At 45.7% G+C, this 26,054-nt stretch overlaps 2 protein-coding genes across 4 annotated transcripts in view; one reads left to right on the forward strand and one right to left on the reverse strand.

The window, feature by feature from the left end:
• Positions 1-273: 273 nt before the first annotated feature.
• Positions 274-26,054, reverse strand: part of CYFIP2 (cytoplasmic FMR1 interacting protein 2) — a 45,589-nt gene continuing 19,808 nt past the window's right edge. For all 3 annotated transcript variants that reach the window (XM_009946404.2, XM_009946403.2, XM_009946402.2), the window contains 14 exons: positions 25,245-25,341; positions 24,605-24,681; positions 23,556-23,664; positions 23,082-23,201; positions 22,204-22,403; positions 21,595-21,682; positions 12,667-12,810; positions 11,006-11,096; positions 10,184-10,314; positions 6,516-6,588; positions 5,908-6,002; positions 1,656-1,894; positions 995-1,142; positions 274-441 (listed from right to left, as the gene is read on the reverse strand). In XM_009946404.2, coding sequence (XP_009944706.1) covers positions 274-441; positions 995-1,142; positions 1,656-1,894; positions 5,908-6,002; positions 6,516-6,588; positions 10,184-10,314; positions 11,006-11,096; positions 12,667-12,810; positions 21,595-21,682; positions 22,204-22,403; positions 23,082-23,201; positions 23,556-23,664; positions 24,605-24,681; positions 25,245-25,341 — 1,780 coding nt within the window. The remainder of the gene's footprint in view (positions 442-994; positions 1,143-1,655; positions 1,895-5,907; positions 6,003-6,515; positions 6,589-10,183; positions 10,315-11,005; positions 11,097-12,666; positions 12,811-21,594; positions 21,683-22,203; positions 22,404-23,081; positions 23,202-23,555; positions 23,665-24,604; positions 24,682-25,244; positions 25,342-26,054) is intronic.
• On the forward strand, positions 20,097-20,762 carry FNDC9 (fibronectin type III domain containing 9). The gene has a single exon (XM_009946399.1). It carries the CDS (start codon positions 20,097-20,099, stop codon positions 20,760-20,762), a length of 666 nt encoding a protein of 221 aa, XP_009944701.1.

Raw genomic sequence — 26,054 nt, forward strand, 5'->3', positions numbered from 1 at the left:
AAAAAACGGACCACTTCATGGAAGAAAAGCACATTACGCCCGCCCACCCCCACCCACCCCCAAGTCTGAAAGCTACAAGTAAAACCGATCACAGGGATGGTACAGAAGAACATGCACTCAAACAGGGCTGCATGGGAAGATGTGACCTCGTGGGTAGTAGGCATACCCAGTCTTACTTTGTTGCCAGGTCTCACGCCATCGAGTTTGCCCCTCCCAGCTGTTCTGGGTTCAGTCCCTTCTCCCTTCCCAACCCATGGGGGGTCAGTGTCCACACTAGCAGGTGGTGGCCAGTGACTGGTGGATTGGGGGCTGGAAGCAGCGCACGTGCTCCACCGTGGAACTGTCTGTTTCTACCGACTTCATGTACTTGTTCAGGATGGCAAAAATCTCGTTGTTCAGGATCTGATATTTCCTGATCCTGTCGGCCATCTTCTTCAAGGGCTGGAGGGATGGTGAGGGAGAAAAACAGCAGATGAAGAGAGTCTAATGTCATCTGACAAGCTAGAAAGTACCAGTACCTCTGCCCTGCTGCTGGAAACCTCTACTAAAGCAAAGCAGCTATAACATGTGTTACAGTTCCACTTAGCACCTCCCAGGCACCAGTGACTCACTTCATTATAGGGTCTGATGACTCAAGACAGAGCATTAACAAGGCCAGTTAGTGGTCCTAAGTTAACCGTTCTAAAGTCTAGACTCCCAGCTGCTTATTGATAAAGCCACTGAGATCACAGGATGGTTGCTGTAAATATCAGCTTCTCAGCTTCAGCTTCCCAACCCCAGGGAGAAGGGAAAAGCTTTGGGAGAAAAAGATTCAACTGTCAAGCCAATTAAAACCTTGGCCTCTCTGCTGAGACCGCAGATGGAAGTCTGCAAGTGTGCACAGTTTGAATAAGGTTAACACCGGGCATGGTTGTAAGTTTGGACAAAGCAAGATAGAAAACAGAGAGAGAAGTGTGCTGATTCAGGTCCTTTGGGCCCTCACCCTTCAACTTACCACGTTTTTTATGATTTCATCCTTCCCATCCTGCCTCTGTACCTTCAGCAGGTGGTAGCAGAAGTCAAAGAGGTCGAAGCGCCGTTGCTGTCCAAGGAGAACAATGATGGAGCAACCTGCCCAGTTCAGACCATCGCCAAAGCACTGCCTGGAAGGACAGGGTGATGGGATGGGGAGAGATGACAGGATAGAGCTATGTAAGAGAAGTCCTGCCATGGCACCAGGAACTTTCCTTGATGAATTCCTGGGGAAATCAGATTCAGTCCTACTCCCAGAAAATGGGTATACACCTAGAGAAAATGAACTCAGAAGGAGATACGCAGAATTACACCAGTACCAGGCTGTGCAGGGTGCATGACTGGGTAAGATGGATGAGGACCTATCCTCTGACTTGGGTTGTTGGCCCATCTACCCATCTCCTTCTGCATGTCACCTTGGGCATGTCCCTTTACTTTGCTCCCTTCCCCAGCTGTTCAGATAGAAAGCTCTCTAGGCATCTCTGTGTCCATGCACAACAAAGTCCTTTGATCAAGGACTTGCGTTCTCCCTCTACATCTACGCTAGCTGAGGCTATCACTGCAGCTGAGGGCATCCTGGGAGCTTGCTGGCCCTGCTAGCTCGTGCGCGGCACTAACGGCGGAGCCAGCCGACGGACACTCACTCTGCAGTGAACTCGTTGGTGCCCACGGGGATGCAGTACACAAACTGCATGGCACTCCAGAGCCGGTGAAACTCCACGCACTCATCCACGTGCATGACCCCGTTCGTTGGGGGTGGCCCGCGCCAGATCGGGTCCTGCAGGTAGCTCCTAATTCGCGTCAGGATCACCTCGAACATGGACAGCCCGCAGCATAACCGCTCCTTGGTCAGCAAGTCACCCTCCCGGGCAATGGCTATTTGCTGAGGAGGAGGACAACCAAAGAAACAGAAGTGACGATGTAATACAGATGGACCCTCTCGCTGGACTTAACGCTTCCTGGTCTCCCCGTCTCTTTCAGAGTTAACACACATCCCATGCAAGGTCCAACCTTACCTCGGATGGCTGTTCTCATGGCACTCCCCACCAGAGAATACTCATCCCTCAAACGGAAGCAGACTTAATACTGTGCTTAATTATATTTCACCAACCTTAGTATCTTTTGAAATAGCTACATACGTCAGAAAACAAAAGTTGAAGGCAAAGCTCTGATCAGAAATACTGATCCTTAATTCTGCTAGCATGCTGGTCTGTGATATTAGTGCTACTCAGCATTGCTGGGTTCAACTTAATGATTTCTGCAGATTATGAAAATAAAACAGGAGAGAACAGGGACGTTTTGCTTCCCAGGACACTGCCATCATCCCTTTAAAATGTAGCTAGCTTATGGCTTTCTGGATTTCTTTTGTAGTTAGGGTTAAAAAGCTCTGAGGAAGATGAGAAGCCACTGGAACCTTAATACTGGAAAACCTGTGGTTTATAAGAAAGTCAAATAATATTTTTTTCCAGATATGGAAACTTTACATGTATAGAGAATTTCTGACATCCTCACTCAGATTTACATGTACAAATCTGGATGGTGTTCATTTGGCTTTTACACTAGAGGAAAAATAAGAAAATTGATTTCATTTCAGCCCCATTGCTGCCCCAGAGCAAAAAAAAAAAAGGGGGGGGGGGGGGCGGGGATTTTGAATAAGCAAGCAAGGCCTCCCCCCTGGTACAGGAGCACTGACTCTATGGAGTTCACCGAGTGGGGCTGGGGTGCAAGCGTGGAATTTGCTCACTGCCCCAATAGCCTCTTAGCTGCCCCATTTCTTGCCATTTCCAGCGGCATTACTGACTTCTCTGTGCAGCACTGCCAAAAATAACACAGGGAACGGGAGCCGAGTGCTGTCAGAGTCATGCCTGTGGCTGTGGGAGGCTCCAGCTCTGCCGTGCTCACCCCGGTAGGTGAGTGGCTGCCACAGCACCCTGGCCCCACAGGCACAGCCTTTTACCCCTCTCACCACTTCAGCAGAGGCATGCAGAGCAAGCGTGACATTTACCGATCCCCTGCCTATCCCAGAGAACTTCCTGGAGCTTTCAGTAGTTTTTATGCATTTGCTCCATTTCCAGCTGTCCCTATAATACCTATAAAAATGTCATCCTGATCAGAATCACGATGGGGGCTCAGAGCATCTGGTACAACGGGCAGGCACATGTCCTGGCTAGGGATTAAGAACATGAATTATGCTTGGTTTACTTTGGTCATCTCTACTCCACTCTAAAAAAAAATGAATGTGTCTGCATATCCCCTTTCCTGACTATCAGTTTATGCTGGCAGTAACTTAAAGCATTTTTAGTTTGGTGGGTATTGAAATTAGAAGCGTTACAATCCCTGCTTGTGCCACAATTTCAAGGACGTTCTGGGAACCTTGGATCAATTAATGTTCAACTAATAGCAAACATCAAGGGAAAGCTGTATTGCTGTGCAGAGGCCAGATTGGGTCTGGGATTCCTAGATCTGTTAACACAGGAATGATATCACCAGTTTCATGGCATGCACTTGCATATGTTTGCTTAGCAAGTAAAGATGTATTTTATCCAGCTTGTTTTTACAGCTAAAGGCTGTACACTTTGTCTCTTCTCACGTACGCCAGACTCTTATGGGTACTGATTAGCATCTGCACACACTATGAGGGCAAAATGGGGACACAGTAGAAGTAAAGCCATTTCAAATATAAATTAGGTATTAGCATTACTCTTGTATATAGTATACATATATATAAGATGTAGTAAAGAACAGGTATTTTTGAGAACAAACTAGTCCAATGATCTTAGTATACTGTTTCTGAAGAAATCTTAATCTAGAAGGGGATGTATCTGGCTCTCAAAGGATGTAGTGCCACCCAGTTATGCACATTCACAGACAGAATTTTGTTCTAAAATTCATCACCATAAGTTTTTGATATAGGACTACTACCGTTGGGTAGATACCTAACATGATGAAGGCAGCTGGAGAACTATGAGTCCTGTGGCCGGATCTGCCTCAAAGTCTGGGGCCCCATTGATTTCAAAGATCAAGAGAGAAAGGGTGCTCTCGAGATAAATTGTCAAAGGATGACACTGTGCTGGCTCAACCATTCCCTGTCTTCAAGAGGAAAGGCTCCCATTACTTCCAGTGAAAAAAATCAGACTGAACAAGTACGTTTGAAAATCCCTTACTAAATACCCAATACCCTTAATAGCATTAAAAGGGAGAGGATTCCTTTAATGAACCACTTTGACCCCCCTCATTCTTTATGAATCACCTATCAAACAGCTGATTCTGGATTCTCAGTGCAAAACAATTAACTTACAACAATCACCAACAGTTTTCCTGTCATTGCACAAATCCAGTTGTGCCATACCTCTTTTACAGCTTGTTAACTGACCAGCTTGCAAGAACCGTACCCAAAGCCTGCAAATACTGATAGACTCCCACTAACTACAGCAGCCTCTGGCTCAGACCCTTCACAGCATGTAATTATATAAAATGCATAGGGCCACCTTTTGGGAGAGGCATCTAGCAGGCAACTTCTGCTCAGATTCTACACAACTGCTAAAAGGCACTTATGCATTCTGCAGGAAAAAAATCCCATATGGCCTGTGTCCAAAACTGCATTTCCAAAATGCATGCCCAAAACTGCATAAGGAGCAAGCTTAGAAGCTATGCAGGCACCTAAGAAAGTGACTCTTGTGTTCATTTACATCTGAGCTCAAAAAAGATCTGATACTCAACTGTACCTGTGTGATGAATATGGGAGCAGTTTACGGAAAAATTAATTTTTAGCACATGAAATACCTTTTGTTTTCATCACCATTGTAACTATGGCAGGGATAAGCAACGAGTGGACTCTAATAGCAGATTTCAATGATGATTTTGCATGGAAAGAAGGAGAGATAGAAAGACCAACACAAAGACACAAAAACACAGAGGTGAATTCTTTTTCTCGAGTGTCTCCTTTAAAAGGAAGTCAATGGGAAGTGAGAGAAGTGTCTACAAGGTAAGATAAAGCCCTCAGTTATCCAGCCAATTTCTTTGTTTCATATGATTTCCAATGAAGCAAAGTTCAAAATGTCCTTGATCCACCAGAAAAACAAGAACAAAAATCAACAACTTTGTCTGCCACAGATCTGTTACCTCATACAACGGAGCGTTCATTCCATTCCCTTGGCAGTACATTACAGAAAAAGGGTGTTGATTGATTTAATACTTTGAATGATTTTTATCCCATCAGCCCCACTAAGTAGGCAGTTTGTTTGGCTATTGATATCAATGGAGCTCAAATATTTCCCATTACATTGATCAATCTAGGGAGATATTTTTAACAGTACACAATTTCTGCACAAGAGATCTTTTCCAAGCTGACCCACCTCAAGAAGACACTTAAATGGAGCCATAATTTTAAGCATGTGCTGAAGCTCTAAGCATGTGCTAGGAGGGGAACCATTCTCAGATGTATTCCTTGACAGGGATGAGCTTAAAAATGGACCACACTGCAGCCCTAAAAGGGGATCCCCAAAAGTGATGGCAATTGATTAAGTCAGAGGCAGCCCTGCAAAGTTTCCCCTCAAACCACCCCAGCAATTCTCCATCTTTTTGAAATGGAGAAGAAGAGTTTTTCACAGTTGTTCTTATTCAGAGCTGGCTTCTAGCACGCTTGCCTTACAGCTCCCTGCCAGCTATCCAGGCTGGAGGCAGCAGCACACCATCTCTGGTCCCGCTCACAGATTTCCCTTCAAAGTGTCTGCTAGGGCAAGGATTCTGATTTTCTTGTCCGATTGATGTTTTGGAAAAAAAAAAAAAGAAAAAAAAAAAAAAAAAGAAGAAGAAGATCACTTTCCCAAGGCCCAACAGGCCATCCGGGGACTGCTATGAATTTTCAACAGCCATCCCTTTCAATGAAATCCTTACCTGCGGAGTGCCCAGCCTCTCTATTAAGGGAACCAGGTGAAGTGGGGCATACTTGGCTTCGAGACGCTTCATGCGCACCTCCAAGCGTTCTCCTTCTGTCAAGCGAGCAGCAAACAGTGAAATGAGAGGAGGAAGTGGAGACCCGCAATTTCCGCCGAGTTTGCTCAGAGCTGCCCCCCAGCAACCATCCAACGAGACTTTGGATCAGTGAGCCAAACCGACAGCAAATGAGGGAACCAGTGATGCAGAGAAGGGAGGGATGTGCGATTGCAGTCTCAGCAGCAGCTTAATCACACATGTCCAAAAGCATGTCCCTGTTACTGATCACGCCTGTTGAGATGGACATTTCATGCTGTCATTCTCTAAAGAGGCCGTGAAATGGCTTTAAAACCTTAAGAGAACCCCCAAATTGACTAAGGTTTCATTCTGTAACTAGGCTACAGAAAATGCACCCTTGGCATTTGTTTGCACCTGACTTTTGGCTATATCCAGTTATCTGTTTCGAGGGGGAAGCAGGGCCAGAACTAATCCTCAGCAGAAATGGGAGAGAAACAGCTTCTGGGCAGAGACCCCTGAGTCTGTCCACTGCTCCCCTCTCAACTTCTTACCTTTGATGTAGACCCTGGGCAAAATATTTTGGAAGGGAGCAGCATGCAGCAAATCACAAACTTCTTCCTGGGACTGAGGCAGGAAGAAAGAAAGATAACGTAAGTTAAAAATACCTACAGGGGTTGAGTGAATGGCTCAGGGGCCTGGGCAACACTACAACAATTCATGTCTACGGCACCTGTTCAGATCCAACCCAGCTCAGTAGTAACTCCAGTGGTTTGAACCTAAATCATAGAATCGTTTGGGCTGGAAGGGACTTTAAGAGGTCATCTAGTCCAACCTCCCTGCAATGAGCAGGGACATTTTAACTAGATCATGTTGCTCAGAGCCCCATCCAACCTGACCCTGAAAGTTTCCAGGGATGGGGCTTCTATCACCTCTCTGGGCATCCTGTTCCTGTGTTTCACTACGCTCATTATAAAAAATGTCTTCCTTATATTAGTCTAAGTCTGCCCTCTTTTAGTTTAAAACCATTACTCCTTGTCCTGTCGCAAAAGGCGCTGCTAAAAAGTTTGTCCCCATCTTTCTTATAGGCCCCCTTTAAGTACTGGAAGGCTGCTATAAGGTCTCCCCAGAGTCTTCTCTTCTCCAGGCTGAACATCCTCAACTCTTTCAGCCTGTCCTCACAGGTGCTCCAGCCCCCTGATCACTTTTATAGCCCTCCTCTGGACTTGCCCCAATAGGTCCAAGTCTTTCTTGTGCTAAGAATGAACTACAACTGGAAGAAATACCTCTCAAGTTAAGCCAGGATGTTTCCTTAACTCAAATATGTTACTTCCTGCCTGTACAAGGCCAGAGCTTTATAGTTATTTTCTGTCCCACTTACTGGCACTGCAAGTAAGAGGGCATAAAGAACACAGAGGTTTCAGTGTCACCTTACCCTGATGACTTCCTGCTGTTTATCTTTACAGAGAGTGCTCAGGTGGAAGTTACACTTTGGCTTAGTTATTTTAGGCTGTGTACATGTAAAATATACTGATGCATGGCTCTATTGCAAATAGGTACATAATACGTTGGTCTGAAATTACTTGGTTGTTCATATGGTGTTCTCAGCCAGGGCTAGCAGACCAGTATCCCAGTGGTGTAGGCACCAGGGAGAATAACACAGAAGTCCAGAGAGGAATAACATCATGAGATGCCACCTGAGAGAACGCATGCTGATGCACTTGAGAAAAAAATAATCCCAAACACAGATGCACAAGGAGAAACCTAGAAATAGGCAGGTGGAGACTGAGGAGCGATGGCTGACAATACACTGTATACGAGTCTGCAATGGGAAACAGCAGCAAGGAAACCAAAGCTGTTTAACACAGAGGCATTGCGTCACAACAAGGCATTAGTTTGCTCCTACAAAAGTCTCGTTCTAGGACATGCTTTCAGTTCTGAGCTTATTGTAGAGATTTAGACACACTCGAAAGCAGGTCATGACAGTGCAGCAAGATATTTGGGGGCTAGATGGAATGACTCGGCTGGGTTTGTTTGGGATGCACGGGTGGATACCCCACCTTCCAGCCAAGAGGGAGAGGACAGTGGAGCATGGAGCTGCAGGAGGCTGTACTGGCGCATGGATGCTGGGATGAGAGCGAGTTTGTGGGAGTGCAGTTTGTGACACAGTGCTGGTGGGACAGGAACAGTTCAGGGTCCCTCCATGGGCAGAGAGATGCTGATGCTAATGTAGTGTGCCTGTCACCTTGGTTATTTTGTTTTCAAAATGCTGTTCATTCCTAGATGAATGTTCTTTCACTGCTGTTTCCCTCTGATAAATAGAGTATTTTCACCATTTGCAGCCTGCATCCACCCGGTATCTGTCCCAAAATAGTCATGTTACTAATAGATCTCCTCCCCAAGACCCATTACCTGAGAGTAAGAAATCTGCTTAGAAAGTTAGTCCCAAGCAACCCCTCATTCCTCAAATTTAAACAATAAAAAGAGGGTAGAATGGAGCAGACTGTGCAGCTTCACTAGAGCAGTCTGCCAGCAAATACCACCAGCCTTAGATCATTCTGACAGCCATGAAGACAACTGCACCATAAAAACAATGGCTCCTGCTGCACAAGAGCTCCATTAGAGGGAAAATCTTGTTACGCGATGGCTCTGCGTATCTGACATCTTCCAGCGAGTGAGAACCAGTGCCTGCTGCACGCAAAATGGCTTTATGTTCTGAATCTATTTCTGTGTGGGAAAACAGGGGATCAGAGAGGGAGAGACTTTGGCTGGCACAGAAAGTGGGCATATGTGGACTTTGATAGGCAGCCTTCCTAAAGAGACTCCCAAATTCTCACCATCTTCTTTTCTTTATTTTCTGCTATTCTAAAATGCCAGTATACTGCTCATGTACAGCTCCTGGGACTGGAGGAATATTTTTGCATTGAAACAAAGGATTTCTAAAAGAAACCACCATGTGTCCCTTTAGTGTTCACTTAAAGATGGGACAGCAAAGGTAAATGCAGTACATCCAGCATAAAATCCCACACTGAGAACAGCAGAAAGCAGTGACGAAGCCACAAAGGGAACAGAAACTGCCAGGATATAGTTGGCAACTCTGGTCATTCTATAAAGTAAAGCCAAGCTGCTAGGTGACATACATCTCTCTAGTTTTCTTAATCTTACGCAACTACTGCTCACTGGATGTGTTTGATACACCATATCAGGAACTAAAAGTCTCTATGTCTGGGATTAAAATGCAAAGACAAGGGCACAAATATCCATTCTGAGGACATGCAGAGATTTTCAGTTTTCCCTGTGTTCTGTGGCTGGATAAAACTTGGAATCTTTGAACTTCCTTCTGGTTTTGCTCTGAACAAAACTTTCTGGCTTCGCTTGGAAATCCCATTTTATGCTAGGGAAGTCTTTCTGAAATATTTCTGGAAAAACTGAAACAATCCTGCCAAAACCATTATGACATGAAAAATGATTTTTTCATGTAAAATTGAACACTCCTCAGTTGGCTCTAGGCCAAATGTGAGACAAATTAATTACAAAGTAAATTTATTGGGTGAAAAACTAGAAGCTAAGAAGATGTGTGGCACTGAGCCATAGCCTTTGCCCCACATCAGAAAGGGCATCACATGAGCTGAGAGACTTGTGCATGTACAAAACTCTTGCGCAGTGGGCAATATCAAGTCGTCACTCCAGCTAAGTTTTCAGTGAAGATATATATAGGAAATGTATCATCAGCTCTTCTGAGATTTCCTTCCTGTTGAATTGCTTTATCCTTATCACCATTAGACTCAATCAGGTTTTTTTTCATTGCACTGGCACCCCAAAAGAGCAAAGGGCTCAAATCTACTTCTCACTGTATGAATATATATATAAAAAAGTATTAATCCCTGCCCCAGAGAGCTTACAATCTAGAAATAAGCTCCAGTTGGTTTTATTTCCGAGAAGTACAACTGAGGGGTAGCTTTGGGTCCAAGAATTAAATCTAGATCTTCCAGTATTCAGATTCTCCTTCAGCAATCCCAGAGGTCAGTGACCAAGCACTAATGCACACCATGCCCATGGACATGCCCACAGACCCCAGTAACAGCCCCAGAGAGACCCTGAGCACACAAGAAGCTGGAAAGTAACATCTCCCGAACTCTTCTGCTGGAGAACCCACTTCCACTTATACTTTTGAGCTGGCAATTTCAAGTATGAGCTGTTGGTGCAGGGGGTTTTGCCTTACCAAAGCCTGCTCAATAAGGAGGCAGAAGAGGATGGCATTGCCCACTTCTCTGAGGCTCTGGAACACGTCGGTCTTCAGCTCTGCATACTCAATGATGTCCTTCAGCTGATGGTGGAAAAACTCCAGGATTCCTTAAAAGACAAATAAGGACAGTCAGAACAGCAAGAGCAGAATCACCCTCCGATAACTTGGATAAAAAGACAATCAGTGGCTGATATTTCCTTAATCACAAATTGCAAGCTGTAACTGCTAAACAGGATAGATAGAGACTGGCATTGGGGAGAACTAGCACACGGTGTCTTATTCTGCTTTCAGTAATGCTTGGGAAATAGGGCGTAACTCATGTGAAGTCCTTGGATTTCCCCACTGGAGGAAAAAAGAGATCAAGACTGTAATGGATGTCTTGATGCTGGTGCATGTATACTAGCTAATTTCCCCATCCAGCTCAATGGCAGCCTGCAGTCATGCTGCAAAAAATCTTTGCATCAACTAAGTAGAGCTTTTGAAAAATACCACTGAACTCACAATAACAAAAGCTTACAAAATCCTGGAAACAAAACAGAAGCTCCCAGAAGACATTCTCTTATCAGCCATCTGTGTGTTCAAAGGGAAACTTCCAACAGGAGACTTCTCGGAAAAGCTTCCTATACATGTTCCAGTGTCAATAACAAAGCAGCTGAAAGTGTGTCTCAACAAGCCTGGCTGCATGTTGCACTGGCCTGTCAGGTGCCAAACCTTGTTTAATTACTTGTGTGTGCCTGAGTAAATGCTGTACCAACACGTGGGTGAGCTCTTGCTCAAGCATCTATCCATAGCACCCACCTGGAGAGCCATATTCATGTCTTGGCAAGCGGCATATCTTGGGCATTACTTCGATCAGAGTCTTCACATACTGCAGGATGGTGCCTTGCAGCTGTTGGAGACAAAGGGAGGTTAAACTGGAGTGACGGCATTGGTTTTGAAAGAGGCTGGTTGTGGATGGGTCCGTATCTGACAGCACAGGATGAAACTTCAGCTGGAGTCCAAGAAGAACTTGCTTAATTTGGATTTCGGTCAAATATAAAATTCAGCCCAAGTGTATGGAGTTAAGAGTGCTTTTATAGCTCCCTCCCAAATAATAAATCGCAGCTGCATGGATTTTCGATTTCAAAATACAGCCTGCTGTGTTTGCACTGTGTGCAGCTGAAATCCAAACAAGGCTTAGTCTTAGATCCAGCTGGGCTTGTGCTCCTAACCCAGAAAGGATTTCACCAGAGCTGCTAAAGGAGTCCTTCCCCAGCACAGGAAATGTGCTTCCACCTGAGGAATGATCACTAGATACTCAGCGTTTAAAAAAGAATTTACATGCATGTAGAACAGGTTTCTGCAGATCTGATGTTCTGAACTAATACGGACAAGAGTGAGGTGTATTTCTCAGTTAAAAGCACTTGCTGTCATTGGAGTTACACACCTGCATCCTGGAGATACATTATATGGTATTATGCACTAAACACTGTTTAGCTAAACATAAAATCTTTGTCTTTGTGCTGAATGCTGTCTGATCTCGCACACCAGTTACAGCATTTTCAACTAAGTGACACAAATTACATCTTCAGTAACTATGGTGCTTTACAGTAGGGAAACTGGATACACGCTTGGGATTTTCAGTCATACATTGCTTTGTTAGACAAGTTCAAAATGGCATCATTGCAGTCAAAACAGAATTAAGTATTTCTAAAGAATGAAAATTGTCTTTCCAGTAAAGCAAGGGTTTCAGTAGAAAAGCATGACCTGAAAAATTATACATTTTTGCACACTCCCTCCTCCCTTCTTAATGCTCAGTATTGTTAGTGCCCTCACGGAGAACATGGTATCATTTCCCTGCAGACATTGCATTTCCCTTCTGAAAAAGAAGACAGAACTAGAAGGCAGATAGGACTATTGGCAGCCTGGCTTCAGAATACCTGATGGAAATGGACAGTATGGCTTAAATAGGGACTTATAGCAGGAATTTTCTTGCAAAGACTCAAAAAGTTGGTTTCATCAGTTTTGCTGCCTGCTCTCTACCTTCCTGCAGCTCTCCAGGGGTATCACAAGGCATTGAGACAGAGTGCTCTTGTGCTATTGCTCAGCATGAGCACATGTCTTAAAGGTCTCCCAGACTGCAGCACAGGCAGTGCTGAGGGATTGCGAGTGCCATGTCCTACCTCATCACTTCCCAGTGGCTTTTAGCAAAGCAGCATGCTCCACCACCCCCAGATGTAGGTGGCTGATCACAGTTGACACTTCAAGATGGTGGACATGCTCCACCATCCCACAGGAATCAGTGGGATTCCTCACAACACTGAAAATCAGACTGTTAATACAAGTGTTTCAGTGTGGATCAAGGGACGTGAGGTGCCCAGATGTGAGCACCCTTGAACCCAAAGCCCAGGCTGACTGTCCAACCTGCACCTCTCAAGGCATTGAGGTTCCTCCATCACCAGGGTTAGGCTCAGAATTACCAGGCTCTTGACGATCTTCAACAGCTCTTCCATGACCACGGCGATGCCTTGATAGCCAAGAAGCCTGCAGATTGTCTTGAAATGAGGTGGCCCCACAAAATTGCGGTATGAGCTATAGATGTGACTGTAGGCGATGTTGAGAGGCTGAGAAATTAGAAGCACGACGACAGTTAGACAGGGGCATTTACCAGACCTGTAAGTAATTCTGTTATCACAGTATTATGTTCCATCGCCTCAAATAATTTTTAAGGAAGAGGAGGAGAAATAATAATACCCACAACAATTCCCATTTCTTCTACTTCTTGTGGCAAAGAGGAGACTACTTTTCTTCCTACATAGTCGGATATATTCTAATCTCAACACACTGTCATGCCACAAGGTTTGTTATCCTGCTATGTAGCAACACCACTTTCATTTCCAAGGTAATTTACTCCCCCGTACATTCCCAGTCAAGGATTTCAGTTCACTGGCCCTTTGCCTCTTCAAACCTAAATTCTTCTCTACTAAAACAAAAAGCTTTATACATAGGTAACCAGACAGGGTTTGGTTTTTTTTTTTTTTCCTGTGGGCAATTGCTTTAAATGCGGCTTATTAAGAAAAGTAGGAACTGCAGCATCTGAGCTTAAGGGCAGTTGGAAGAGACATGGAAAAGATCCTTTTTGCATCCTACAAAGCTCTATATCAGCCTCTGTACTTAACAGACATCCCCATGGCACTGTGCAAAGGGCAAGAATCTAACCCTGGTCTAGGGAGAATAGTACCCAGGGCTTTGACCCCCACCAAATTTTTAGCAGCGGAAAACAGAAAGTGATTTCCAGGAATGTACTCTATCAGTGTGATCTTGGAAATGTGGGAATTGCCACAATGTTTTATCACTGGAACATTTAGAGGATCCATTTGGTCTGAGGAAAATATAAATAGGGGGAAATTAATTCACTTGTGTGATCTGAAAAAAAAAATATACTGAAAATCAGATTTAGCTGAGACACCGTATGCTTGGCTCAGGCTCTGCAATAGAAGTGTTGGCATCATGATTCAGCCCAGCAGAGAAGGGCTGCAGTCTCCTCCCATGATATCTATAACTGCAGCCTCAGTAAACAGCAAAAAACTCACATTCTTGAAAAGATTCTGGCATGTAGTGCCCTTTCTAGCAAAACACAGATAAGCTCCTGGCTTATGCTTACCAGAAGATCTTTCTTAAACAAGGGTAAGAAAACAAATTAAACTGTATCCCAAACGCACCGTGCACAGCTGCCTTCACTTCTTGTGCGAACGCTGTGTACCAGAGGCACACTGCATCCTCACGCAGCAGGGAGCTTGCTTCCCTGCACATACTGCAGACCCCTCTCTACAGGGATTCCCTTCCCTGCCAGCAGTGGAGCCGAGGGAGCAGCGGGACCAATGCATTGAAGAGCTTAGGGTGAAAGGGAGCAAGTGCTGAAGTAGTAGAATAAGTCAAAATGTTGTCTATCCTCCAGCGCTGCTGCTCCCAGCAATTGCAATACAGCCAGCTTCAGTTGTCCTCCAATTCTGACTCACTTACCTTGAGATTTACTTTAACACTAATAACTTAAAAAGTGAAGTCATTTGCTAAGAATCATTAAAGTATTTTCTTTTGCTCTCAGATACAGAATTTCAGCCGACTGATGTACTGATTGTGCTTTCATAGACTTGTCAGTTGCTTTAATTCATTAATTAACTGTCCCTCATTTTGTTACAGCCCCACTGCTCTGGTCCAGCAGCTTACTGCCCACTCTAATTCCTAGGTGCTCTTTGAAAGAGCTAGCACAAAGAAGACACAGAAAGTCCCTTACTTTCTGTGAAATAAAATTTCACCTACTGGTTCTGGTAGGTGAAAAACCCCCTTGAATACTGTAAAGTACAGAGAGGCTACTTGGAGGCTCTGTAGTGCATCCATTCACAACGAGCGTGAACTTTCTCTCCCATCAAAACTAACCCAAAGGGTGCTGAGTAAGTACAAGCCAGAGTTTAAAAATTAGTTAGGCAGACAGAAGCCTACTTTCAAAGATCCTTGGATGCCAACTCTTGTTAAGAGAATGGCATTTGAGCATCCTGCTTCGGCTTCCATCTGCACCCTTAGATAACCAAGTCTTTAAAACTCTATTTGGTAGAGACTGATCCAAAGCCACGAGATACGCACACTGATAGATGTGAAAACCAGCAATGGTTTGTGTTTTGAAAAGTGTGTCTGTTTAAACACCAGGTAATGCCCAGCCTGGAACATGTGCCAAACGGCCGACACGAGCACCCCAGAGGGAAGCCAACCTGCCAGGGCCCCAGCCCAGCCACGCTCCCACGGCATTTTGTTGTTGTGGCTTTTGCATGTGTCGTTCCAGCCCTGAACATCCCCAGAAAGCGCCACACCGCCTGGGTGATCCAGGCAGCCCCGAGATGGCTCCTCGCACCCTCATGCCATCGTGTCTCCCTGTGGGCTCCTTTACCCGGTTATTTCCCCACGGTTAGCACACTGGGGGGGAACTAAATATCCCCATTTCAGTGGGCTCATGAATCCACACTAATTTCTGGAAGCCTCTTTGCTACTCCATGGCTAGGAGACAGGTCTGTCTGCACACGTGCCATGGTCCCCTGAGATGGGCTATCACTGGTACCCAGTTGTGGAGCAGCTGGTCAGATCTTCCTTGTAATGAAGCAGATATTTTGCTGTATGAGCAGTGAGCGGATGGTGCTGCTGCACAGCCACCTACCTCGCAGCACTCCCTCGCCTCTCAACAGGATAATGGGGCTGGAGAGCAGCTTTCAAGTGGGCTTTTCCCTCAAGTGGGGGTCTCAGCAATAAGCCTGACTGGGAGAAGACACATTTTAGGATGTGCATTGGCTGCAGACGAGCATGATGATTCATCCCCGCCTGTCTGCAAGATGAGGTAGGTTCATCGAGCTCTCCGCAGAGCCGCACAGCACATTAGCAGCAGGCTTGTCTAATAATAATACTCTGCCAGCAATTAAAAATATAGCTCCATTTAAGGGTGAGATACACAGCTTGGGGTAAAGACTGTAGGATGTAAAAAATGACACCAGTGGGTATTTTAAGACAAAACAGCTGAAGGCACAAGCTGGCTGCAAGGCATGGCTTGCTCCCCCACACTGGGCAGCCGCTTCCATCCCCTTGGAGATCCAGAGCAAAGCCCCTGATCTCGCCACTTCTTGGGAGCAGCAGCTGCCAAACACACTGAGGAGGTTTGCCCCACCTTTGGTTTGGGGCCAAACAGGCAGGTTTTGGGGCTGGGAGGCTGGGAGTGCATGCAGCATGGAGCAGAGTTCCCGGTGTCCCGCAGAGCCCAGGTGTCCCACCCTGCATGTGGGTCTCAGGGACAGCCATCTATAATTGGGAGCATGTGGGGAAGGCCCCCATGTTGCTTTGGGAGTTCAGGAGGTTACTAGAGATGCTCTGGAGCAGATTCAGCAGCAAATAAAGCCAAAAAACCCCAATTGTCATTTCCATGTCTTTGAGCTTGTTGTTGGCTGTCACCTAGACCTGTCTGAGCTCACCTGAGGGAAGGCAGGGAGAGTTTTATCTGATAAAATAGATCAGAGAGATAACAGACAGATAATACTGCCTGTGCCAGAGCCCCCTTGGAAAAATGAAGAGCCAATGAAAGAGGAATGTACTTAGAGACAAAAAAGGACTTACACACGGCCCAAGACCAGTCCAGGCTCCTAGCCAACCTAACTGCAGTATGACAGCCGAGACAGTGTCTTAGAAAGTGAAAAACAATTCTGATCGTAATTGTCAGAGGAGGGTCTCTAAGTCAAAGAGCCTGAATATGGCCTGGTTCCTTCCCCTGCCACAGGCAACCTTCACTCTCCCTATAAAGCTTTTACCATATTCAGCTGTATCAGCTGGTTGCTAAGACTTTCATGCAAAAAACCCCAAACATATTCTCTAGCTGGGATGGACAGGACACGTACAATGCAGCAGGCATGTTTACATACTGTATTGAGACTGTGTCTGTGTATATCCTGTGTCTCAGCATGATGCCTCACTACACCAACTACTGATTTTCAGGGACTGTATACACTGTTATTATTTACAAGAAGCCGATGGCCGTGGCAGGCAAGGTAGCACAGCCCACATGGTTGGTTGGAGGGGATCAGCAGCCTCCACTGCCAACACCTCCTGCAGGAACCACAGTTCCTTCACGCCTTTGTGCTGTTGCTGCAGACACGACAGCAGAAAATAAAGCGGCTCCATCCCATTCACATGCCGTAACTATTTTTACAAGCACTGGCTGCATGCACTGTCCTTCAGGTTACATCTGCCTGCACGTTCATTAGAAAAGGGGGGACAAATTCAACCAGAGAAAGGGAAACAGGGATTTCCAGTGAGTCTGGCATGACCCTGGGTCCAACGGTGCCAAGAAAAACAGGAGCACTCATGAAAACACATAAATGAAGCCCAATCTAAAGCATTTACAGAGCTAAGAAGTGGTTAACGAGCAGTAAGTAGCAGGTAGCTGGTAATTTTGCAGCTTCTTTGTTGGATACTTGGCAACCTGCTGTTTTTCATAAGTGCCTGAATGACAGAAAATGGCTCAGTTTCAGCTGGCCACTGGAGTGTGCCCACAGTTTGCATCCTACAATGAGGAGTGAGGGGTCCTCGGCAGGGCCACAGCTGGGTCCACCTGCAGATATGGGGGACACCAGTGCTGGAGCAGTCCTGGCACTGGCATGGTTTTGGTGTCTTCTAGTCCTAAGAAATACGAATTTCAAGCTCATCACCAGCGTAAACTGGTGCAAGCTTTATTTTGGGAGCAGGTAATACCAACACCACTGAAAGCTTTGCTGTGGTTTCCTTTGAGCTAGTGGTTTGCACAGCACGCAGAAAGGTCAGCAGGACCCTTTGCTGGCCTAATCCAGCTATTCCCATTTTCCTCGGCTTCCTCTCTTCCTGCTAACACATCTTATTTGTGAACAACTGAAATTTAATTTCAAAGCAACCATGAACACTGATAAACTCAACAACCCAAACAGCCTAAGAAAGCAGTTCTCTCATGAAAACATTACCACCTTGTGTAATCCACCTTTCTGAAGCACGGACTTGTACCCTCAGCTCTCTCCCTGCAGGCAAGGATGTACTTTACTCACAGCACGGCACCAGCTAAGAGCTCTCTATCCCCCTGCTCCTGTAAGCAGGACTGAGTTGTGCAAAAGGCAGGAAGCCACCTGGGAGCACTTTCATCTCCATCCCTGCCCATAATTATTTTCATCTCTGCTCCCAGTTTTCAGCTCGCTGGCAGCTGCAGCTCACTCACAGAGACAGAAGGGAATACAGATCTTGGAAGACAAAAGCAAAACATCCAGAACTGCAAAACATAATTCCAAAGCAAGGGTCACGCATACTCCCCAAGCTTGTAACAGTCCCTCCTGATGCAGTTTGCATCATCTCATCACTGTTGATATTTAGAAGATCTTCAAAAGGTTGCAAGCACGACATAGAACGAGTAACTCCAGACCCAGAACCAACATTTATTCTGGGAAAGTTACTCTCACAAACACATTTTGGCTTCAGAGAGCAGCGAGCCACTCGTTCAGAGCCTCTCCTTACCAGGCCCAGTGCCATGTCTGTCCCCTCCTGGCCACAGGCTCGAGCTGTTCCCCTGAACACCACTGGCACTGACTTTGCCTCTCCCTCCTGCCCTCTCATCAGACTGACAGGGAACATTCCCAAGTTGTCTATAAAGCAGGGGCACTGAAAGAAGAGCCTGTCTTAATCCCACAAGAGTTCAGCAGGAGGTCGAGGTCATTGAAAACCCAGTTTCTACTCCTATCACATCGCTTAGAAAATATTAAAAAGCTAATGGACATTGCTGCAGCATCAGAGATGAAAATCTACTGCTCACTGGCTTTGGCTTAAATCAGTAGTTTAAATGTTCAAGACATCATAGAATTAAAGACAAAGCCCCTGAGTGCTAAAGTATCAATGTGGACCACAGGCCAGGATCCTGAATTTCATACTATGTGCCAATATGTCTCTAACCCCAGACCCTGCTGGGGGGCAGTGAGGGTCTTGCAGGGGGACTGTGGATAGGGAGAAAAAAAGAAAACCCCAACCAACACAAACAAGCCAGCAAACAAAACTACCTGGCTTTTTTTTGGCGCCTCAGAGACACATACTTCTCCCAGGCAGAAGCTTTTAGCGACAACATTCCCAAATCACTCGAAGATGCCTGCCCATCCTTTCTTCTTGGTTGCTATGGTGAGAGATGACGGAGCCCCAGATGGGTATAATATGAGGCAGTGTGCGGGGAAGGGATTTAGCAGAGGCAGGAGGGAGGTGAGCGGTGGATAGAGGAGAAGGCACTGCCTGCCCGTGGCCACACTGCTCACCAGCACTGACGGGCCACCACGGACCTGCCTGGGGAGGTAAGCAGCTGCCCGAGGTGCTGGGAGGGCTCAGCGATGGGTGCGTGTGCTGTTCTGCTCTTCATGTAAGAATGGTTAATACAGTCGTTAAGATGAGCTGATTTTCAAGTGAATTAAAGGGAGGTTAATTATAGTAAAAGAGAGAGGAAGAAGGAAAAAAAAGAAACCAGTTCTATTGCATGCAGCTCTGGCTCAGAGCACTCGGCTTGTTGGGAGAGATAACCCTGCAATGAGGCTCAGGGAGCACTTTGGGGATCTAAAGGAGTGATGTACTGAAGTGATTTGGGGCTGTTGCTAAACGGTAATTTGTCAGTGGTCAGTGTCTTTTATCTGGGGGAGAGCTTTGTACTTATTATTAATATATTTGTATTTCCCTAAAGGCATTGATTTTATAATTCACCAGCCTTCAGATTTCACATTTAAGGTCCTGATATTACAATGTGACATCCTGCAGGAACAGAAAGAGTTTATACTCTATTAAGCAACAAGTAAGGTACAGAAAATGCAGCAACAACTTAAACCAGTGAATTAATCATTATGCAGCTTTTAAAATGGCATTTAGGAGTAAAAATCAGAATATCTATTGGCAGCTGCACAAGGCAAGTTGGAGCTAGTTTAATGATCAGTTTATGTTAACCACACTTGCAGTATCCTTTCTATTCCATGGGAAACAAAAAAGCCAAAAAAGCTTCCTATATAGACAACTAGTCAGAACAGATTTTTTAAAATCTAACTAGAGCATAAAGTATGCCTTATGTACCAGTCGGGGGTTTTTTGGCTATCATAGAATCATAGAATGGTTTGGGTTGGAAGTAGGGCGATACAGTAGTCTGGGCACCAGCAGGATTCATCTTTTGTAATTGTAGCCATCTAAGACCTAGCATCTAATCTAAGCTAGCCAGGCATAGCCCTGAGTCCAGTCCAAGGGCCAGTAAAGCTGGTGGAAAGACTTCACTGATGTCAGTGGCCTTTTGAGCCTGTACATGAATCGGGAAACTCAGCCTCTCCCTGCATCTGGTTTCAGGGGCATGATGAACATCGAAGTGCACAACATCACTTACACCAGTGCCACTGTCTCCTGGTCCATGAACAACCCCTGTCCAGAGAACTACTACCATGTCATGTACCGCCCCAACTGGAACAGTGTCTTCGCCGGGTATTTACGCCAAAACTTCCACCGCGAGGAGCGAGTTCCTCACCCCCTCAGCTCCCTTGTCCTCCACCAACTCACGCCATCCACCATCTATGTCCTCTGCATCACGTGTAAGAACTCTTACCCCTCCGGCAACCACTGCACCACCTTCCACACTCTGGACAAAACCCCCCTAGTTTTCGGTGGCTCTAAGCACGAACCTACCCCCTCCATGTGGATGGTGAGCAGCCTGCTGCTCCTCTGCTTCATTGCTCTCCTGGCCTACGGCTGCCTGCAGTTCTGGTCTGCACGGTGCCACCAAGCTGCGAGGCTGAAGCATCCCAACTCCAGCCCCGAAGAAGTGGGCGAAGGGAGCAGCTCGCCGGAGGGGCCACTGAGTGACGGATTGAGAGAGGAGCTTCTGGAAGTCCCCATGACCACTGTGCTAATGCGGAGCTCCAGTTTCACGAGGGAGAGTCCGTACAGCTCCCCTCACTGCTTTTTTTCCTATAAAAACAGCGACGATAAAAGGGCCATCTTGCCACAGCACGGCCTTCAATGAGTGAAAATAAAGGCAGACCCTCCTTAGAGGTTTGGCTCGTGCTGCTCTTTCCCAGCTCGTGCCCACCGGACTGCCTGTGTGTCCATGGCGGCTGTTTGTCCCAAGGTAGAACATGAGATGCAGACATTGGTCACAGGGAGAAGACTTTTGTCAAGTGACAAAAATATTCTCATTTGCTGAGGGTTTTTCAAAAAAGAAACCAAGTCAGCTCTCTGGGAACTGCCAGGCTCGACTGACTGTAGTGTCATTAGCTAATCTGCATCAGTGCTGTAGGTTCCCTTCAGAGTCATCAATCAACGTGCACAAGAAATAAACTCCACTCAAGTAGTTTCATACTTGAGCGATACTCCACTAGCATCACACCCCAAGCCCTCATAACGCATGTATAAACAACAGTCATCACAGCCTGACAAAAAAAGCTTTTTGTCAGTATTAAGTAGTCTATATTTGCACACACAAGTATTTTAGTAATTCCCATTTTGAACTACAAATGGTGAAGTGGTACCTTCCTTGGGGAAGAGCACTGCTATGGAGCTCCAACTTGGTCTCCTCTCTGTGCATTTAGATGGACGTGACTTGGTCTCAGTGCCAACACCAAGCACAGAGCAGCGTCAACATCCTCTAACACAGGCATGTTACGGAGAAGAATATGGGACAGAAATAGCAAAAGCATACTGAATTTGCTTCTTGCATGGCTTTTTGGTTTCACATGGCTACGTGACCCTGCACATTTGCACTCGCGATTCTGTTAATGAACTACTTCTTGCATTTCTTTCCTAAATAAATACTTCCAACATCAACCCCTTCTGGCTGTTGTGCCTCATTTACTGACCTTTGATCCGTAGAGGTAATACGGCTGAACATTGGCTGGCTTGTCCCGCTGAGGTTCCTGCGTGAACGGGATTGCTGTCCTCACAAACCTGTGGCGGGCATGGGAGATGGGGAGGAAAGTGGTCAGAGCCCGGCCAATCGTGCTGAGCGCAGACATGGCATGCTCTTGGATGAACTGCAGTGGCAGACTGATTAGCTATTCATCACCCTCGCTACATGACCTGGAATGCAAACTCCTGCCCCAGTCTATTGGGGGTGTAAACCATGTCAGTTTAACCTACCAAAGGTGTGGTTTCTTCTCAGTTGGGGCAGGCAAGAAACCCATATACAAGTAGCTACCACAGCTCTGCTGCTCAGTAAACCAACCCTCTAAATCAAACTATCTCAGTTGCTTGCAATCACTGTCAAACTCTGTTGCTTGAATTTCTTACTAACATTTTCAAGGCCACGGGGAGCTGGTGGGCTTTAACTTCATTTTAACCGTAACCGCTGCATCCCATAGGGAATGAAAACCTCACCACAATGCATGTGACTCTTACGTGGCAGATTTGCTATTTTGTAAGGAAAAGCAGGGTTTGCAGGTGACCCCTGCCTTGGTTTTTCTCCTCACCTGTTGGTGGATCCATTGTAGCAGTAGTTGGGTAGAAAGTCAAAGTTGAGCTCCCAGAAGACGTGGAGGGTGATGCGCCCATAGGGTGCAGAGACGTTGTGGTTGGCCTCCCGGAACATGGCATCAAAGCTGTCCAAAGTCATGTGCTTGCACAGCAACCTGTGAGTCAGGCGATTTATTTCCAAAAGCCACTCCAGCTCCTGCAGCACATAAAGCAGCAGCAAATGCAACATATTACCAAGGTGACAACAGAAACAGCTGATTTAATTGCCAAGGGAATGATTTTATATCCACACCCACAGAGAACTTTCCAGGTGAGGATGTAGCAAATGCTAAAGGCACCAGTTTAACTCAGTGGCTGAGGTCAATTGCACTTCTACTCAAGGGGTCCTGGTCCAGTATCTCCTAAACCTGCAGGAAGCAAAATTAATTTGTTCCCCACTGAGCACTGGCTGGCTTTCACATCAGAATCCTTCAAAGGTGGATACTGGTAATTTTACACTACTTGACTCTGATGCTCCTGTAATGTTATCAAAGGCAGCAAATCCTGTACACACACAAATGATGTCTCAGCCACCTTCATCCAACAGCGGGAATTAAAGCCAAGATTTCCTTCTCCCCAGTTACAGGACTCTCTTACATAAGCTCAGCAAAACCTAATTGCTGACTGTCACCTTTCCATTTAGGCAGATACTTAATGGTCCAATAATAATGCAATTAAAGCTGCACAAATAGAAATAGTAGAGACTCAGCAGCATAAAGGATACATGGCTGGCTGAAACCTACTGTAGGTGGGACTTGAAGCAGAAGACAGTTGACTGTGTATCCATAGTAGTGCATTCTCTCTATTCATACTCGTAGTCAATAACAATTCTTACCACTATGGATGTCAGGTCCTCGCTCTCAAAGCGGCTAATGGCCTGGTCTAACGATTTGTACATCGCTGCCGAGATACGCTGGGTAATGAGCCTGTTCAGGTCAATTGATCTACCCAGCAACTGGGAAAAGAAGAGAAGATATTTGCATGTTATATACAGATGGGGAAAAAGTACTTTATTTTTTTTTAACAGACACAAATTAAAACCAAACATCCAAATCTGCTTAAATGTGAAAGTGGTGATGCAAACGCCTCAGCTGAATTTAGCATTACTTAAGAGGGAAGGAGGGAAATGTGGAACGTAACTCATATTCCCTGCAGGCCCCATGCCTTGAGTGTGGTGTGTCAGAAATAGGTTCAATCCTTCTCATTCCAGCACCGACCTCAACTGAGCCCAGCTCTAGGATGCCAGCCACCAACAAAAGGACAATAGACCAAGAGCTATGAGTACTGGAGTCTACTACTTGCACTGTACCTGGACATGCCTCTGCTTGAGCAGTGTTTCATAGCGGTTGGATGGTGGGTATGGAATAATCACCCCATAATTCTTACATTCAGCCCGGAAACGTTTGTCCAATAAAACACTAAAAAAAGGAAGCAGTGTCAGGAAAAAAGACACATATACTATCAGGTTCTCTCTGGATCTTTTCCAGAGTTGTTTTCATGCTTCTTTTCATCTTGCTTTGAATGCCAAGAGATTTCCACACACCAATAACTCTGCTTAGACCACTACATCACAGAGCAGTGGTTGACATTTGGGGACTTTCATGCTGTTGTCTATCATTCTTGGCTTTTATGGCTAAAACATTCAAAAAGATAAAAGACTGTGCTGCAAGATAACACTACTGCCAGGTACTGGGGTGGTCCCTGCTTGAAGATCTGCTGTGGGAACAGCTGGTTGGTGATGATGATTGTTCTCCTTCTCTAAGGCCAAATATGATTGAGAGACAAAACTCCTTGCAGAGTTACACCAAACTTTGTTCACCTTTGGGGACATGAAAGGAGGACTCTCACTAGAGTTCATCCATGTTCTTTAAAGTAGTAAGAAGGAAATGTCACAAAGGGCCTATCTCCCCACAAGGAGGCAAGTGACTCTGCAGAAGATACTGAGTACCCTTCTAGCTTTTTCAAGTCTTGGTTCTTTACTAGGGTGAGGACAAGTGCATATTCCTGTTTCTTAGAGATGGGAGGCTTCCACTCACCTGCCTGGTACACAAACAGAACTCAAGCAAGGACAAGTCTTCAATCGGCACAGTTTGCTTTTTTGCTGCTTTCACAAATGGTACTCAGACAGCTATTTAGGATGCCAGTTATTATTTTTCCACTTTTTACTGTGTCTCCTTGCCACCATTCATTCATTTTCCCCATCTACACTGGTCTGACATGGACAGCCAGCTCTGTGGGACAGAGCTGATCTATTCTGTTATGTCTTGCAGTGGCTACTCCCTGAGGGGAACCTTTTGGTTAACAGCAATTTGTATGCAGCGATATCATCAGTCATCATCGTCAGTCAGGTTCTCCTACCTGCCAGCCATTGCTTTATAATAGGCAAAGATCTGATCTGCCAGCTTGTACACGAACTGATCAAAGCACAAATTCACCTGGGGGAGAAAAAACAAGACTTTGTGAGGGTGTCACCAGCACAAAGCAGCTCCTTCCTACGCACACAAGATCAATACAACTCAGCACAGAGCTCTAATTTAATACATACATGTATGTCACACTGTCTAAAATCCACACTGCAGTTCTCACATGCTAAATTTAAGCAAAAAATTGCAGTTACAGTTCTCTTTTAGAGTTTCTGCATGTTCTTACAGGTCCTGGTCCCTCATCCCCAGTCATCCTCTCTCAGGGATCTCCAGTTTCTCATTTTCCTCTGATGTCTCATAACCCTCTGCCCATCAGACAGACTCTTCCATGCCCCCAGTGTTTAACAGCCTTTGGCTTCCATGGTTCCCCATGGGTACAGCTACGCTGAAGCCCTTAATCAGCAGAGTCTGTAAGCTTTCTGGAAATTCTGAGCTTTTGAAAACTTCTCAGTCTGATGGGGTATTTTTTTCAGGAGGTGCCTATAATGAATTCGCTGAATGCTCGGTGGGGCTGCCAAACAAGGCAATGTGACCCCAGTGAGCTCTTTCCATGCAATAACATGAAGAGAACTTACTTCAGCTTCAATTTCATCGTACAGGAACTGCTTTTTGAACTTGGTCAAGGCATAGTATGCGCTGTCGTTGTAGAGGTCCAAGGGGTACAGTACGTACCTGAGGGCAAGAAGACAGATCATGTTTTAAATTAACTCTGGAGCATACCAGCATAAACGACAGCCAGTGCATGTGTCCTGCTTGGTGAGAAAAATGGCTTTTCTCTGACTTCACTCCTATCACTTCCACTCCCTCCAGCTCCTCAAATACTCCCTCTTGCTCCTTGTGTCCTGCTGGAAGCAGCTAGAACAGATCTGGATTTGAGCTAACTGTGACTTGTTTGATCAACACTTGCTCCTTCTCTGCCCTTAAAAAAGCTTTCATCCTGCCCTCAATCTGCTCACAGTGCTCTGACAATGGCTGTAAAATGGAAACCAAAGTTTTCCTAATGAGGAAGATATTATGAACATAATTATACTTGCATAACAGCAATTCCTCTCATCATTTATCATGTATATTAAAAAAAAAGTGTTTAGCTGCCTTAGCGAGGTCCCACAGCCCTTTGGGTGCACATGCTGACTGCTGCATGCGGCTGACGGTACCACCAAGTTGTGCCCACATCCGAACAGAGCAGTTGCCAACTGCTGGTTTATGATGCAAAAGTGCGTGCCACTGCCAGGAAGCTGCCTATGTGCATCTGCTAAAAAGGTGTTCATACAGCACACATTCATGTGACAGCAAGTCAAGAAACACCTATTTTCCCTCCCACATCAAAAAGACTGTTCATCACCAGCCTACCCGTCTCCAAAACAAAACCACAAGCCCCAGCACAT

This window comes from Leptosomus discolor, chromosome 10, assembly GCF_034619465.1.
Source record: "Leptosomus discolor isolate bLepDis1 chromosome 10, bLepDis1.hap2, whole genome shotgun sequence".
In the NCBI taxonomy this organism is placed as follows: domain Eukaryota; kingdom Metazoa; phylum Chordata; class Aves; order Leptosomiformes; family Leptosomidae; genus Leptosomus; species Leptosomus discolor.